The sequence below is a fragment of the Hemiscyllium ocellatum genome, chromosome 20 (assembly GCF_020745735.1).
Source record: "Hemiscyllium ocellatum isolate sHemOce1 chromosome 20, sHemOce1.pat.X.cur, whole genome shotgun sequence".
In the NCBI taxonomy this organism is placed as follows: Eukaryota; Metazoa; Chordata; class Chondrichthyes; order Orectolobiformes; family Hemiscylliidae; genus Hemiscyllium; species Hemiscyllium ocellatum.
This window is the reverse complement of record NC_083420.1, coordinates 44281546-44299942: the sequence shown is the minus strand read 5'-3', so window position 1 is coordinate 44299942 and position 18397 is coordinate 44281546. Positions and strand designations below refer to the sequence as shown.

Here is an 18397-nt window from a genome sequence, read left to right as displayed (position 1 = left end):
GCTTAAATCTGGCATTGTATTGTCTCCTAACATATAAAGGACATGTTTGCAACTCTGCTGCAAATCACAAAGAACTTCAGCTAAAACTTAAAATAGATATTAAACATTAAGTGTCAATGCTGATTTTCTCAATTTTCACTCTGGGTACCAACTCTTATTGGGCTTAATCCTTGTGGTCCCACTGTATGGCATCCTGCATGCCCCTGTGCATTGGCTGTCAACACATCAATTCTGGTGGTGGCCCTACTCTAAAGTTCTTTCCTTTGGTTGTTCACATTCTGATTCTCTTCCTCTACTGCCTTCCTACAACCATCGGAAAGTGACTATACTCATCTCCAAACGAGTTGTCAATTAAATTCCTGAACATGAGCTAAATACTGCAGATGCTGGAGAACTGAAGAAGTCATATTGGATTTAAAAAGTTATCTCTGTTTCTTTGTTCACACCTGCTGAGTTTTTCCATCACTTTCTGTTTGCATACCAATTAAGTTTCCTTTATTTCCACCTTTAGAACTTTTTATTTAAAGAAAGTTGAAAAAAATCCGTTTATTTCTATTTTGTCTGTTGCTCTTGACCTACCTTATTCTAAGCAGTGACTAATTTCTGCTGATTCCAGTACAATCCTGGAGAATTGACAGCCTTAGTTTTCTTTCTTCTTTGCAATTTATCACTTGTGATCAAAACTTCTGTGCTATTTTAACCATATCTTCTTCTGTTTTATCTCATTTGCTTTCTTTCCTAGTTGTGGAAATTCCCAAGCAGTCCATTAGAAAACCAGACCATTAACTTTGTAGATCAGGTACTTGTATCACTGATATGCTGGACATTAATCCAGTTTTTACAGGTGTAACTATAGCTTAAAAATAGCTGGCAAAGATTTCATCATTTAGAAGGTAGCAAAGCTCATCACGTGGTGGTATAAAATCTAGGATGATTGAATGAATGCAGAGTTTGAGCTTGTGCCTTGTTCTCACTGCCAGATCTTTATCATTCTTCGTAGCAGTTTTTGTATGATTTGTTTTTGCTCTTTTTCCCTGAAGAATCTGATAACTTTACAGAAGAAATTTGTTCTGTCAGTCAATAACTGAACAGATGACACAAGGTTTCATGTTTTAAAAGTTCCTCATTTACTGTAACAAATAGACAAAGCACTATTGGTCAAGCACTACTTGTTAAGCCTGTATACTTTAACTGGCAGAGCAGAATTTTTGACACAACTGAAAAAGCCTGCATTTAACTATGTGATTGACTGTTCCTTAAGTAGATATGCAATTCTCCCAGAACTAGCTGAAATGATTCTTACTCCGAAAGGTTTTCTTGTGTTCTTTTTCTTTGCAAATCTGGAAACTTCTAACTCTTCATGGTGCAAAGATGTCTATCTCTCTCTCTCCCTCTCTCTCTCTCGCTCTCTCTCGCTCTGTCTCTCCCCCTCCCTCCCTCTCTCCCTCTAGCTAACATTCGGCAAATCATCTGGCCTCCTTTTAATAGCTAGTGAATTTGCAGTTTCCAAATCAAGTGTGATCTCTTACCCAGATTTTCTGCAGTGAGAACAGAAACTTTTAGCCTGATGCTGTTCTCTCTCTACCCTAGGTCCTTGCAGTCTAATCTTATCCAACGTATTCACGGATACATTAGCCACTCCTCCTTACAAAACTTGGCTCCTTGGAAACATGAATTACATGTGCTTATATCCAGGCAGGCATGATAAATTGCTCTCCTTGAGACCGCAAGGCTCTTGGAAGTAAATTAACAGTTTACGGTATAACTGTTTTCAAAATAATATTCTCAACATGTTTCCAGGGCTTTGGAAAATCACTGCCGGCACTTAAGATGCTGTCATTGTCTCCCAAGTGTAAATACCCTGCATCCTTTACCTCATTAAATAATCTGGACCCTTTAATCTGTAATAATCAAACTGTAGAATAGGTCAAGTAACCCTCCTCACTTTAGCTTAAAGACAATGCCCTTCTCTAAACGAGTTGTCAATTAAATTCCACAACATGAACTCAATACTGCAGGGAGAACTGAAGAAGTCATATTGGATTAGAAAAGTTATCTCTGTTTCTTTGTCCACATATCCTCCCACACCTGCTGAGTTTTTCCAGCACTTTCTGTTTGCATAGCAATTAAGTTTCCTTTATTTCCACTTTTAGAACTTTAAAAATGACACAGCACCAGGTTTTAGTCCAACAGTTTTATTTAGAAGCAATAGCTTTCAGAGTGCTGCTCCTTCATCAGGTGGTTGTGGAGAATAAGACCATAAAACACAGAATGTATAGCAACAGATTACAGTGTCATGAAGCTGAAATGATAAATTAAACAAACCTGGATTATTGTTAAGCCTTTCATTTTTTGGAATGGGTTGCAGGTTTTGGTTCTTCCAAATAAACCTGTTGGAGTATAACCTGGTTTTGTGTGATTTTTAACTAGGTAAAAACAATGACTGCAGATGCTGGAAACCAGATTTTGGATTAGTGGTGCTGGAAGAGCACAGCAGTTCAGGCAGCATCCAAGGAGCAGCAAAAACTTTGTCTACCCCAGTCCAACACCAGCGCCTCCTCATTATAAATTAACAACGTAATTCCAAAACATGACAACCTTATAAATGTCAAAATTGTAACACAGTGTCCCTACAGAATGAAAATTCATCACCATAGTAATGTGTTTTCACAAACATCATCCAAAATATTTCATTTAGCATCTTAAGTACTTTACTGTGCACTAAGTTAGTTGGTAAGTTAGTTATTAATGTTTGTCTCCCAGGATGTCACGATTTCCATTAAACAGCCCATCTTAACAGCATCAGTATGGTTAAACTGTATTAAGCAAACACCTGTAATAATTTGGAGTTCACGTCTATTTTTGGTAGCTTCTTAAAATGCTTCATCTTATTTAAATAAAAATTTGTTCCATTGCCTTTGTGGTCACCTTCCAAGACATGGCAGAGCAAATCTTCTTTCTCAAGACAGTTAAAGCTGACATTGTTTTCATGACCATTGAATCCTTGGTCTGATGTATCAAAGCTCTGTGGAAGCTGGTGATCTGAAATAAACACAAAGTACTGGAGGAACTCATCAGGTCTGGCAGCACCTGTGGAGACAGAAACAAAATCAATGTTTACAGACAGTGTGACATTCGGTGGCAGCAATGTATAACACTGCAGCGCAACAACTCACCAAAGCTCCTTTGACAGAGCATGCTAAGTCCATGACCTCCACCATCTAGAAGAACAAGAGAAGCAGGAATATTATCACTTTCGAGTCTCCCTCTAAATTTCATGCCACCTTAAAAATATATCATCATTGCTCCTTTCCTTCATTATTGCTGGTTCAAAATTCTGGGACTTCTGCCCAAATAGGAATCCCTTCAACAAATGGATGTGCCTATGCCACATGGACTGCACCACTTCAAGAAGGTCTCCCACCACCATCTTCTGAATGGCATTTAAGGATGGGCAAAAAGTGCTGGTGTTGCCTGAATTACGTAAACACGTAAAAATATAAAGAAATAAAACTGTTACATTTGCTATTTGCAGTGAAGTCAGAGACATTATGTAAAGGAGCACACTTGCAATGTTATCATAGACTGCAAACAGACAAAACAGTCACACAATAATATTGTATGATAAACGCAACACCGAAGACTGTGACAGACTGTGACAGACAGATTCAAAAAAGGGCCATTGTAGGGAAATATAGGACTTCAGACTCATGCAGACACCTGATAGTGGTGAAGCCTATTTGATGCCATGATTGTGGTGTTATCCTTTCCCGATGTCAGGTGCGTTAAATTGTGTTCTAGCACCTTTATTTATGCATAAGCCTGGACATCAAGTTATTTGACATCGTCTGGTGCTGTCACTCAATACCACAAAAGTGTACTTTTGCCTTTATGCCAGCAATAGCCATTAGGAGGACAAACCAGGCTGAAAGCCCCCTTTTGTTCCATTCAGTAATTCTCCAACTCTTGGCCTGACTAAAAGCTGCACAACCAGGGCTCAAAGTTGAAGCTTTGCAATCTTTGGAAAGGTGTCATGATTTGGAGATGGCGGTGTTGGACTGGGGTGTACAAAGTTAAAAATCTCAAAACACCAGGTTATAGTCCAACAGTTTAATTAGAAGCACACTAGCTTTCGGAGCGACGCTCCTTCATCAGGTGATTGTGGAGGGCTCGATCGTAACACAGAATTTACGTCACACTGTGAATTTTTGCTATAAATTCTGTGTTACGATCGAGCCCTCCACAATCACCTGATGAAGGAGCGTCGCTCCGAAAGCTACTGTGCTTCCAATTAAACCTGTTGGACTATAACCTGGTGTTGTGTGATTTTTAACTTTGGAAAGGTGTGTGGTAATAATTTTTGTTTTGTTTTGTTTCTTTTTCCAGACCTATGAACAAAATGAATGGTTAATCCACTTGGCAGGAAGACTGCTGATGAATGATAGCCTTGTATTGTCACTAATAGCACACAACCCATTTCAGAATCAAGGAGCACCACGGTAAGTAGTCCTAACCTTGATTTATTTGGCATTTTTTTGAGTTGAATTGAGTAAGGTATTCAGCTGAAGTCCTCACTTAGTTTCAGTCAATAAGAATCTTATGTGGTCTTTTCTTAATTAATTCTCAAGAGTTGGGTGTTACTGGAGTCATTGCCTATCTCATTTAACCTTTGATAAAATGCTGGCTTCTTAAACCACTGCAATCCGTGTGATAAAAGGCGATGGATTTCCAGGATTATGACATTACAACACAGGTTCACAAACATATCAAATGTCACTTGATGTTCTTGCAAATCAATTGTGATATTTTAATAGTTAATTATTACATCATCTACCATGGACAAATATAGCCATAAATTTTGTTGTCAGTCAGAACTTTTTTTGCTCCACTATTTACAGAGTCTGCTGCGTATTTATCAAATAAGCAATTAGGGAGCAGAGAATGGGCATAAATATCTGATCTCTGATCAGACTGGTCAAACGAAAACCAGTAAAAGATATTCCAAGGGGAGCCTGTTGTGCTGGCGACGCTGTTTGGCAAACATTATGTAGCATATAAATAAAGGCTTGAATACCGTATGATATTTACTTTTGAGGCATTCATTTTCCATTAAAGAAAACAAGTTTCAGTACCAGACAAGTTAAGCACCAACAGAACTACTGTAAGCACAATGCCTGTTTATTTTGTACATAGCCTAGGAACAACTGTTAGTCATGTTAGCATATGATTGCTTAACATGCTTGTGAGTTGTGTCTGTGCCTTAGGTTGTTTTGCTACTTTAAGGCACTGTATAAACGCAAGTGGTTACTGTGTCAAATTACTCCTTCTGCCAGTTTAACAGAGGCATTAACTTTGGAGTGAATTTCTGTCTGTAAATAAATTATGGTGATCTGTGGATAAGCACTTGGAATAAATAATAACTTCAAAGTAACAAAAATTGGCAGATTTAGCCTCCTAATATGTAACCAAACGTATGCCACTATTGTGCTGCCCCATGTACAAGCAGTAAATAACTTTTTGGAGTCATTGACGTATGAATGGACTGACATCAAGTACAGTATGTGCTGATTATTGTCGAGTGAACTGGCAGCTCCCCAGTGGCTTAGCCAGTTAACGCAGTTAGAGAGATATAGGCCGAAGGCCAGTTGATCTGTATTGAGGTAGCTGGCCTCAGCTAATCTGCGTTGCGTGCAACTCTGACCTAGGTGGCTAATTCCTGATACCTATCAAGCAATCTTTCCTAGTATTTGATCCCCACTGAAAGCAGTAGGTGTGAGTTGTGTTAGAGGAAGAACAATTGATGATAGAGAGATAGTGCAGACAAAGAAAAATGAGAAGCAAGTTTCCATAGTTTTCTGGTCATTTGGTCATAGAGATGTACAGCACGGAAACAGACTCTTCGGTCCAACCCGTCCATGCCAACCAGATATCCCAACCTAGCCTAGTCCCACCTGCCAGCACCCAGCCTATATCCCTCCAAACCCTTCCTATTCATACACCCATCAGATGCTTTTTAAATATTGCAATTGTACCAGCCTCCACCACTTCCTCATTCCATACACGTACCACCCTCTGTGTGAAAAAGTTGCCCCGTAGGTCTCTTTTTTCAGCCTAAACCTATGCCCTCTAGTTCTGGACTCCCCCACCCCAGGGAAAAGACATTGTCTATTTATCCTATCCATGCCCCTCATGATTTTATAAAAGTCTGTAAGGTCACCCCTCAGCTTCCAATGCTCCAGGGAAAGCAGCCACAGCCTATTCAGCATCTCCCTGTAGCTCAAATCCTCCAACACTGGCAACATCCTTGTAAATGTTTCTGAACCCTTTCACAGTTCTATATGTACAACACTGGCACTTTTTTTTATCTATTGTGCACACCCAACTCTGACATGCTCCACATTACTATCCTTAGTTCAATTTAACACTCAGCTTTAGCATAGTGATTTTGACTGATTCAGAAGTTATAGGGTCAAATTCCATTCCAGAGATTCCATTATGAAACCTAGGCTGTCACTCGTAGTTCAGTGCAGGAAGAAGGATGTGGGACTGCACTATCAATCTTTTGATTGAGAAGTTAGCTGAGGGGCTCTGTCTATCTTCTCAATCAACTGTGAAAGATTTTAGCTCCATATTCATTCCTCAGCCAACATTTTCAAATAAGAACATATCAGGTTATTTATATTTATATTTTTATTGTTCATGGAAACTTAATACAGGGGTGTATGTGCAAATTGGCTTCCATGTTTCCAACATTAGATCCAACATGCTTAGGAACATTTCAAAATCGTGATAGTTGCTATATAAACATGTGTTCATTGTTTCTTTATTTCTGTTTGTACTTAAAGCTTAACACAGGGATACCCAAAATATGGGTCATGACCCCTGCGGGACAAGATTTTGGGGTCATGAGCAGTAATGGCAGCTCGGGAGGTCAGGTTGAGTTTGGACAGCTGCAAAGCCCTTTTAGCTTTTTTTTGTTGGTGGATGCAGCTTAATTACATATTCACTGAGGTCTGATTGCTGCTGTATCCATTGCCTGTAAAACAGTATGTCTTATGCTTTTTCATTGCAAACCCTGACCCCCTCCACTGAATAACTCTCAATGGCGCCACCCCCCCCCCCCCCCCCCATCAATAAATACCCCCTTGTACCTCAGTCTGAACACACTCAACCCTACACCTTCCAGTTTCACTCAGGAGTCTCACAATGCCTGAGGCATTACAATGCGATCACATTGAGAGAAAAGTTTAGGAAGCATTAACTTAGTATTACTGGTATACATTTCATTATTTCAAAGTCTCAATGGCTTTTTCCTGTTTTCAGCCAGGGGAAACTGACAGGAAAGAAAATGAACAAATACAATAACCAAACAGAAGAAACCTTCAGAAAATTAAAATTGTAATCTAAATTTTGAAGAGGTATTTTTCTACCTTTTTAAACACAAACTAACACAAAACTGGAATAAATATAATGAAAGGAACCTAAACCAATGGTTGTGTTTATACAAATGCAGTGATCGCAAGCCAGGCACTGGAGAGAAAACAGAGGAAAACTTTACAGGAGGTAAATAATTTGCAGTGACTACACAAAGAATAAGAGATGCAAAACCCCTGCTTTGCTCAATTTTGCTCTTGGATGCCCGACTCCCTGCTGGACTGTCAGAGCATTAATCCTGACACAAGACATGATTACGTTTTCCCTCCAAAACCTCCCAGCTGTTGCTTAGGAGCAGCTGCTCCCCTCTGGAATTAATTCCAGCTGTCAGGAGTCTTAAGTGCTAAGCATAACATTACGAATATAGCCATGTGGTTTTTAGTGTATATTGCATTTTTTTTTGTCTTTTTTTTCCCCTCAAAGTAATTGGCTGACCAGGACTGATCTTGCTTTTTGTAACAATTTCTGCCCATGTTTTATACCATTATTCTCAAAATAAACTAATATATTTGAAGCAAATATGGTCAGTGTTGCTTTTAAAACTGTACCCCAACGCGCTGTTGGTCAGTAATTAATCTCTGTTCAGGTAAAACAAGATTGTTACTGATCTTATGTTAGTGAAGGTGCCTTGAACTTATTGAAAGCTCTGATTGTAACAACAGTGCAAAGTCACTGTGCAAGCACTTAATTCTACTCTTTAAAGACCTGAAGCATAGATATAACTTGACCCTTCCAAAACTTACAGTCAATTATGAAAATGATATTCTGGTTGATTTGATTTAACTCTTATCCTCCCTTGAAGATGCTAACTGTTATTAAAAGACAGTTCCCTGGTCAAATGCAGCCTTCTACTACCTTGCTGTAAGGCACATCAGCATAGTTACTGGAATGATTTCTGTGTGAACTAAAATTTTACATTGGCAGTTAAACATTGGAATTCACTTTAAAGAATCATTTATCTTTAAAAAAACTTGCAGAAGTTGATAGTAATTATGGTTTAATGAGTTAGTTATTTAAGTAATTAATTGGGAGGTTTTATTGGTGCGATAAGGTTTGTTAGCAGTATTAAATACATAAATTAACAAAGATGGCAAGGCAGGTTATATGGTGCAGCTACAGTATGCAGAAGCTGATGGATGGCACTATGATCCAAGGCAACCACATCTACAGTAAGTGTCTGCTGCTCAAGAGCTTTAGATGGGAGAACTTTAAAATATGTGGCCATCCATTTAAAGCAGAGATTATGTGATTTTTATTTCTCTCAGAAGGCTGAGAGTCTTTGGAACTCTCTGCCTGAAAAGGTGGTGGAAACAGAGACCTTGAATATTTTTAAGATGGAAGTAGACAGATTTGTGTTAAGGGGTTGAAAAATGATTAAGGGTAGGCTGGAATAGGGATTTGTGGTTATAGTCAAATCAGCCAAGATCTTATTGAATAGTGGAGCAGACTCAATATTGCTACTTCTGATTCATACGTGCATGTGTAGCTCAGCGTCAGCCAACTGATGTAGTAGGAAGAGGGAATGTTATCTGGATATTTTGTTCCAGCAAGCATCACACTCCTTAGGGCAGTGTTGTCTGCTGTGGTCATGGTCAGGCTTGAGAGGGTATGACAGGTGGAAATGGATGAGCATGACCTCTTTTATTTATCCAAGAGACCTGAAATTCTCGCAGAGTGAGGGCTGCGAGATGTGAGTGAACAGACTGTGGCATTTTCGTGCAATAAGCCTTTGAGATTGAGGGGTTAAATCTGCATGTTATGGCATCAGAGGACAATATAGCCACTGTATTCTGAAGCCATAAGCAATAATCCAAGGTTGCCGGTTGTATTGCCTGTCCAAGGGCTAGGAATCATGACATGATTCTGAGTTCAAAAGAAACTTGTAGTGGAATGTAAACGGTCCAGTTATCATTGATCCATGTGTGTACCGAAGATGTTGATTGCACAAAGAGAGAGGTTCTGTTTATTCTACTTCGGAATTGTGAACAGATATAGACTAAATTAGTAAACACAGCCTCAAAGGGAGTAATCTCTGGATTATTACCTGAGCCACAAGCAAATTGCATAGGGTAAATAAGATGGAAGAAGTGATTATGTATTTTATAGATTGATTGTGATTCTTGTGCCGCTGGCACAAGTACAGGGGAAAGTGAAAACAGTACCATTGGGGCAAATTTCATCTGAACCGTGTTAGTGCCACTGCTCTGGCATATTGTATAATTGGGGCAACAGAGAGGGCTGTTCTGCAATGATCAGTGCTGGGTTCTCTGTTACTTGTCATTTATATAAATGATTTGGATGAGAATATCAGAAGCATGGTCAGTACGTTTACAGATGACACCAAAATTGGTGGTATAGTGGACAGTGAAGAAGATTATCTAAGAGTACAGTGGGATCTTGATCAGCTGGGTCAATGGGCTGAGGAGTGGCAGATGGAGTTTAATTTAAATAAGTTTTATAAGACAAATCAGGGCAGGACTTACACAGTTAATGCTAGGATTCTGGAGAGTGTTGTCAAACAGAGACACCTAGGGGTTTAGGTACATAGTTCCTTGAAAGTGGTGTCAGAGGATGGTGCAGAAGACATTTGGAATGCTTGCCTTCATTGATCAGAGCTCTGAGTAGAGGAGTTAGGACGTCATGTTGAGGTTGTGCCGAACATTTGTGAGGCCACTTTTGGAGTACTGCATGTAGTTCTAGTCACCCTGTTTTGGAAGCTATTATTAAATTGGAAAGGGTGCAGAAAAAAAAATTGCAAGGACTGAAGGGTTTGAGTTAAAAGGAGAGACTGAATAGGTTCAGACTTTTTCTTCCCTGGAGTGTAGGAGCTTGAGGGCTGACCTTATAGAGGTTTATAAAATCATGACAGGCATAGCTAAAGTGATTAGCAAAGGGTTTTTTTTCCCCAAGGGTAGTTGAGTTCAAAACTAGAGGGCATATATTTAAGGTGAGAGGGAAAAGATTTAAAAGGAACCTGAGGAGTAATGTTTTCATGCAGAGGGTGTTGCATATATGGAATGAAATGCCAAAGGAAATGGTAAATGTATGTACAGTTACAACATTTAAAAGACATTTGGTCAGTATATGAATAGGAAAGGTTTAGAGAGATATGGTCCAAACACAGGGAAAAGGGGCTAGTTTAGTTTGGGAAACCTGGTCGGCATGGACGAATTGGACCAAAGGGTTTTTGTCCACGATGTATGACTCCATAACTCGATGTTGGATGAAAGGGGAGGGATCATGTGAGAGAAAATGGAGTGAATCAAAGATAAGCAGTAAAGTAATACAGCAATTAGTGATTTGGGTCAGGATACCCAGAATATAGTAAGAAAGCACAGAGAGTTGAAATTTAGGAGTGCACCAGTAGTTAAGGCCAAGAACTACAAACATGGTTAAAAGGATAGAATTGAAGGCAATGTATCTCAAAGTGAGCAACATTCATAATAAACTGGATACATTAATATTAGAAGCAGAAATAAATCATGTAACTTGATGGCCATTACAGGGACATAGTTGCCAAGTGATGAAGACAATTATTGAAGAGTATTTGACATTTTGAAAAGATCAGAAGCTAGGAAAAGAGGTGGGATGTCTCAGTTAATTAAGACAGTCGCTGAGAAATTACTTTAGCTGGAAAGAGCGATATGTCAAATCAAATAGAGTTAAGATAAGAAATGGGAAATGTAAGTGGTCACAATAAAAATCATGAAAATTAGTATACAGGTACAGCAAGTTATTAGAAGGCTAATGGAATATTGGTGTTCATTGCAAGGAGAGTGGAACATAGATGTAGGTTAGTTTTTCTGCAGCTGAGAACGAATACAAAAAAGACCATTATTTACTATGGACCGAAGTTCTCAGAGTAGAACAATAAACACACCCAACAACATTCAGACATTAACTAGTCTGGGTCCTGTGAAATGAATAACTCCAATCCAGATTAGACTTTTAGTCAGTCAGATAAAATACCTATACTTTAAAAAGCTTAAATATTTTGAAGTGTTTATCAATCAGGTGAACTGGGCCTAGGTGAGACCACATCTCGGTGTGCAGTTTGGCCTCCTCTGAAAATGAGCTTTTGCTGCATTAAACTGTTTAGATAAGGTTTGTTCAACATTCCTGAGGTGAAAGGCTTTTCTTACAACTTAGGAAGAGAAGTTAAACAGCTTTGCATAGGAGGATTTATAAGAATAAAAAGTGATCTAATTGAATCAAATAAGATTGTGATGGGAAAAAAACCAGAGAACAGCGGGTGCTGGATATCTGAACCAAAAGCGGAAATTGCTGAAGATACCCAGCAGGTCTGGCAGCATCTGTGAGGAGAAAGCAGAGTTAACGTTTCAGGTCCTGTGACCTATCTTCAGAACTTCAGTTGACTCTGCTTTTTTTTTTCCCCACTGATGCTGCCAAACCGAAGCTTTTCCAGCAACTTTTGTTAGCATTTCTGATTTCCAGCATCCACATTTCTTTGTTTTTTTTGTTTAGCATTTAATTCAGTACCCTGTTCCTGCTTTCTCTCTGTACCTTCTGATCACTTTAGCCCTAGGAACTATATCTAATTCCTTCTTGAAAAGGAGTGGTTATTATCTGTCCACACCTTTCCACCAGGAAATTCCTGGCAAGAGGTTAGGAATATGCCATTCAGCTCCTCAAACTGGTTTGACATTCAATCCATTTGTGGCCAGTCTTAACTCTAATAATCTGCCTTAGTTCTGTAACCCTTAAAATCCTTTCTGAATGAACAGCTAACAATCTCATTTTTAAAGTTTTCTTCTGAACTCCAAACTTGACAGCTTTTTGGGAGAGTCTTCCAAGTTCCCTCCAAGCTTTGTTTGAAGTGCTTATTTGACATTACTCCTGTATCAGGAGAAAGTAAGGACTTCAGATGCTGGAGATCAGGGTCAAAAAACGTGGCATTGGAAAAGTCCAGCCAGTGAGGCAGCATCCGAGGAGCAGGAGAGTCGACGTTTCAAGCATAAGCTCTTCATCAGAAACTACTCCTGTATAAACTAGATCTAATATTAAGCTTGTGCCATCTTGTTCTGGACTCTCCAAACAGTGCAAATAGTTTCTTTCTATTCATATCAGCTCCTTTAATAATTTTCATTACCTCAGTAGAGTAGGTAGTGGTTAGTCATAAAGTCATGGAACTGGCAATCCAGAGGTCTGGACTAATGCTTCAGGGGCATGGATTCAAATTTCACCATGGCAGCTAATGGAATTTCAACTCAATTAATAAGTCCAAAAAATTAAGCTGGTCTCAATAATGATGGTTGCTGACAATAATCATTAATTGTTGTTAAAAATCATTTGATTCACGGGCATTCTTTAAGGAAGGTGTTGTCCTTACATGATATAACCTACGTATATGTCCAAACCAAACAGAAATGTGGTTAATTCTTAGCTGCCCTTGAAGTGGCCCAGTAAGTCATTCAGTTCAAAGGTAATTGGGGATTGGAAGCAAGCTGTAGCCTTGCCAGGGATGCCCACATCTCCTGAAAGAATAAAGAAAATAGCTCACCCATCAATCTTTACTTGAGGGAATACAAATTCAAACTAGCAACCTGATTTAATAGCTTGGCCTTTTAGTCATGGTGTAATTCTGGTTAGTATGTGCTGCACTCTCTCCAAGGGCAATTAAGTGCCACTGTGGGAGAGTTAATGTTGCTGGAGGCTTTAACGTTAGGCAGAGTCACAATAAGTGACCCACTTTTCAAGACTTGGATTAAGATAGCCATGAAACGTAAGTGCTGGAATTGTGCAGGTATTTGGATGAATGCGTATTTTTCTCATTTATTAAAGAACAAAATGTAAATCAGGAGTACATTTGGAATAACAGATTGCTGTGGCTTTATCATGAATCATCACTAGATATAATGTACCCCCTGGGTTGGAACACTCACATGTTTTTAAATGAAATGAATCATATCTGACTCAGAAATGAAATAATTGCCAATAAATTCAAGTTCTCTTCCCAAATTGTAGCTCTGACATTACTGGACTTAATAATAACTGCTTTTGGATGCAGATTTATGGGTTCAGTGCATTTGCTCACTGTTGTTGCTGAGTTGAAATCTGGAATTTTCTGGCAAAGCAACATGAACATTGTTGTTATCATTGTTCATTGAAATCTCTGACTCTGTAGGTGGCATTCACTCCTCTTGATCAGAAGATTAAAGGGTCAAGTCCCATTCCAGAGACAGGAGCATATAGCCCTAACCGATCCCTCAGTGCAATACTAAGCAAGTGTTGCATTAGTGGGCATTCCATCTTTTGAATGAGACATGAAATCAAAACACCAACTGCCTTCTCAAACGAATGCAAAGGATCCAGTAATTCTTTTTCAGTGAAGAGTGACAGGAATTCTCCCGGGTGTCCTCACCAATATTAATCTCTAGCAATAGCGCAACAATAATGTCTTCTTGCCATGATCACGTTGCTGTTATGGAGCTAATAAGAGATGCTGTTCACATGTCTGTCACTCTGTCTTTCTCTCTGCTTCCATCCTGCCATTCTCTGAACTCAAGTCATCCTTATTCCAAAGAAGATGACATGTTGTAGCCAATAGCTAACTCCATGAATATCTTTAGTCTAATTCCTGTACTGAACTAAGCAGATCAGTGAACTATCCTTCCCCCACCATCCAGCTATAGCCAAACTGATGCCGAGTCCAAGGTGTCTTATGACTCCTTTCTGTGACAGAGAGGGAACACATCATTGTTACTAGGCAGTCAATTGCTCTCCTAAAATATTCCAGTCATGGCAGATAGATTTGTTTGACAAACTGCTCAGGACTTGAATATTAATTGGAGGGGGAGGGTATTTTTGACTCTGATCACCAGATCGTGAGCCTGAGTTTTAATGAGCGCAAACTGCCAGGTGCACAGTAGGAATTATCTGAACTGTAGTAAAGATTAACCCAGCATTTGACCATGTCATAACAAAATGAAGATAAAACACTCTGTATATTAAGTGTTACTTCACTTCTAGTTACTCCATGATAACGATAGAATATTGCTGACATTCAAATCCTTTTTCTAAACAAAACAAAATCTTCAAAAAAGATTAAAAACTGCAGTCCCCTTTTCGTAGGCAGTTATAGGATTACATATACCGTGCCAAACAATTTGGCGATGAACTTTCTGCTATTTTAACCTCTTCAGAGTTTCTTTCTTGTGCTCCCTTTTTAATCTCCATTTGTGTATGCAGAGATCACCCAATGGTGGTGCTTTTGGAATTGAAATCAACTATTTGAACTTCCTTTTGAAAAGGAGGTTTGCCGTTTTCAAGCACCACCATTTTTGAAGAACTAACATCTTCCTGTAAAGTTGGGAGCATGAGCTTTTTTTTTGTAGTTTGGTGGTGGGGGGAGCAGTGTAAGCCTCCTGGTTAAAAAGGTGGATTAAAAGATTTTTACAAAAGTTTGTAAAACTTTCTTCCACAAGATAAAACCTGTTAGTTCTTATTTTAAATTGAACCTCTTTTTGTCCACTTGAAGACAGTGACTCTCTCTGGAGAGCCCAGATTGCCATTTTCTATTTTGAGTCCCACCCACCAAATTCTAGCTGTTCATTGGCAGTAGATACATCATAGTTCACCTCAGATCTTCCTTTACAATTGCACGGCAGGGATCAACGGATAATTATTGCTAATGGGAACTTTTACAGGTTTTACAGGTTTCCTCGTCTTCTGGTGTTACTTGTAGCTCAGTCGGTAACACTCTCATCTGAGTCAAATCGGACTTGTTTCAGGACGACTTCAAGTAGTTGACTAAAAATGCAGGCTATCCATGAAAGGTAGTAATTGAGAGAGCCCTTCACTGGCTGAAGGTGTATTTTTGGTTTAGGTACTGTACCACTAATGTAATGTTCCTGCCTCTGAGCCAGGAGTCCAAGGTTCAAGTCCAACATGCTCCATAAGTGTGTCATAGCACTACAGAACGACCCCACCCCCCCCTCGTATCCATGGAATCGTTTTCCACGGTTTCCATTACCCGTGGCTTACCACAGCCTGAACATATTATAGGGAACCTTCTAGAACCAGGGACTGGGGGCTGTCGGGAAGCTAAATTTTGGATTTAAGTGAATGGGTTTGCTCCTATCCGCGTTTTCAGACATCCACAGTAGGTCTCCTGGGAGATGGTTATTGCCTAGCACTTGTGTGGAATGGATATTACTCGGTACTTGTCAGCCCAACCGTACATTGTGCATTTGGGCATGGATTGCTTCAGTATCTGAGGAGTTGCAAATGGTATTGAATATTGCACAGTCATCAGCGAACATCCCCACTTCTAATCTCAACATGAAAGGAATGTAATTGATGAAGCAGCTGGAGATAGTTGGGTCAAGGACACTTCCCTGAGGAATTCCTGCAGAGGTGTTTATTTTTCTAAATCTCCGGTTTTGCTCGGGTTCCTCAATTAAATGTAGCCTTGATATCAAAGGCAGTGACTCTTATTCACACAGAGTAGTGGAAACCTGGAACGGTCTCTCCTACATGTTGAGACTGAGGACAGAATGTCTGAGGAGTTTGGGGTGGGTGGAATTGGGTGGCAAACTGAATACTCACATTGATACATTTTTGTTGTGTGAACTTATTAAATCATACAAAACCAAAGTTGACCATTACAGTATGGATCAGCCATGATTGAATGGAATGGCACAATAAGTTTAAAGGTCTGATGGTCCAATATCTATCCATAATAATACCACCTTCTGTTGACAGGTGGGTGAGGGGTGAACACTATCGCTACAAATTCAGCCAGCCCAATGGCAACCATGCAGCAGATGGGAAGTGGTGGATTCGGAAACGGATTGGCCCGTATTTCCCACCTGTCAATTTGAAAGGTTTGAAGAAGTACTTTAAGGAACGAGACTGGCCAATTCAGTGAGACCTATCAAAGTGGGATGTTTCCTCTGGGAGAACTACCGGCTTCCAGCAAAGATCACCTTGATGGTACCTCAGGACTGCAAACATTTCACCTCATACTGTGAAGCACATAATGTACATTTCACAGAATCTACATGATTGATAATTATCAAAAATGTAATTAATGTGATTTTAAACCTTATGGAATAAACATCATATTTTCATGTCGGACTCTATTTCAACTGATGTTATCTTGAATGAATTTCTGGCCAATTTTCAGTTCTCATTGTGTCCAAACTTTCCATGTTTTTGCAGATTTTGTTTTGTGATTTTTATCTGGGTATCTGTGTATTTCAGTCCATTATTTGGTTTCATAATGTGCAGCCCTTGCCTCAGTGATTAGTTATGAAGCAAGACAAGGAAATTATTGATGACAGTAGTAGTGGAAAAATGATTAATGTACTGAAAGAACATTACATTGTCCCACTGGTGGGGTTGAAGAGGGTTATAACTTCACCATTCTCCAATCAGTTAGAATTAAGGGAACACAGGACTTTTGAGTCACAGGAACCTCAGTTCACCCATTCTCAGATTCTTGATTTAACCTGATTTTCCCTCATTCATTCGCATGATGTGGGCATCACTGACTGGGTCGCCATTTACCTTCTATTCTTATTTGTCCTATGGAAGTTAGTACTAAGCTGCCTTCTTAAGCTACTTCAGTCTGTCTTCCATTTGGCCTGCATCTCTATTCAGGTTCAGGTTCAGCCTACTGCTCTGCCCTTTTCCTGGATGAACCTGCTTATCTGTGGTATTCCCCACTTGACCTTTAGATAAGGTGAGATTGGTATTCCCCATTTTCCATCTTGGTTTCCTTCCTGACCCAAGTCTCAAGTTTGCCTCTTCCCAAGCCCACCAAACAGTGTGTCACTTTCTGCCTTATCAGTTTTTTAATGAAAGTTTTTAAAAAGGGGTTTTTCCTTTTAAAATGATGGAGCATTAAGCATTTAATTACTACTATTGTCAGCAGTAATGCTAAACCCAGAATTGTATTCAACTGTTTTGATTGTAAGTGCATAATGATGCTGTAAAAATGTGCAACATTAAATTGAGTCTGGGGACCATTGAAATTGAATAGTTTTTCTTTCAGTAATTTCAACAATTTTGTTCTATATGTGAATTCTATCAAATGGATCTTGCTCATTCTGGAAAAAAAATCCTAAAATCTCTTGTTTCCTCGGGGTTAGGTGGTTCCTTTGCGAATATGTTACCAGTCACACTATGGATTCTGCTTATGTTTGAGATTATTGGAGGCTGTTTTCAGAATTTCTAACAATTCATGCATTTCCTGTTCTTTCTTAAGTGTATTAATCACTTCACAGGAGCAACTATCGACGGGTAATATATCGATTAAGACATAGCACATTGAGAAGATGACTTCCTATGTTTTATGACTCTGTGATGATAACCAATAAAACTGTGAACTGCACCCTCCTACTTATTTCAAAATGGTAGCAGGAGACTGATAACTGGATAGCTTTGACTGCTGATAGTGAGTACTGCAACTGTCGTGCACCCCAAGCACTGATTAGAAAATTGCTGCTCCTCTGAAAACCCTCCCAGATCAGCATGGTGTTCCAATTTCCTCACCTACTCTGCATTTGCCTGTGTTGTTACCACGTCTCTGGGCCTGTTGATATTTATTCATGGGTGCAATACATAAAACTGTCTGTATTCAGAGTGGGGAATATTGACTCAAATATTTTACCTAATAACAAAACGGACTTTACTGGCCATATGATCAAGATGTGTTACTCTTCTGAATACATTTGTATTCTGCAATGTACAAAACCTTTTCCACAGGTCTTCAGTCAAAATTCTATTTGCCTGTTGAATAACAAGTCCTTAGACACTTGACATACCAATCATGTTTCCATCTATATTTGTTCTCCAACATCCCCCTGTCAGTTCATAACACGTCATCAAAATGAGAAGCATCAGACAGTGATATTGATCTGCACCAAAAGTGCGAAATAAATTGAATAAGGGTTGATAGAAAACAAAATTAGGCATGGTGTATATGGCCAGCAGCTGG

The 18397-nt window shown here is 39.3% G+C and overlaps 1 protein-coding gene across 1 annotated transcript in view; it reads left to right on the top strand.

Annotated features, from left to right (window-relative positions):
• lmf1 (lipase maturation factor 1) overlaps window positions 1-17424 on the top strand; it is a 584123-nt gene extending 566699 nt beyond the window's left edge. Inside the window, exons 10-11 of the mRNA XM_060840313.1 lie at window positions 4387-4499; window positions 16159-17424. Coding sequence (XP_060696296.1) covers window positions 4387-4499; window positions 16159-16324 — 279 coding nt within the window. The 3' untranslated portion in view covers window positions 16325-17424. The remainder of the gene's footprint in view (window positions 1-4386; window positions 4500-16158) is intronic.
• The last annotated feature ends 973 nt before the right edge of the window (window positions 17425-18397 follow it).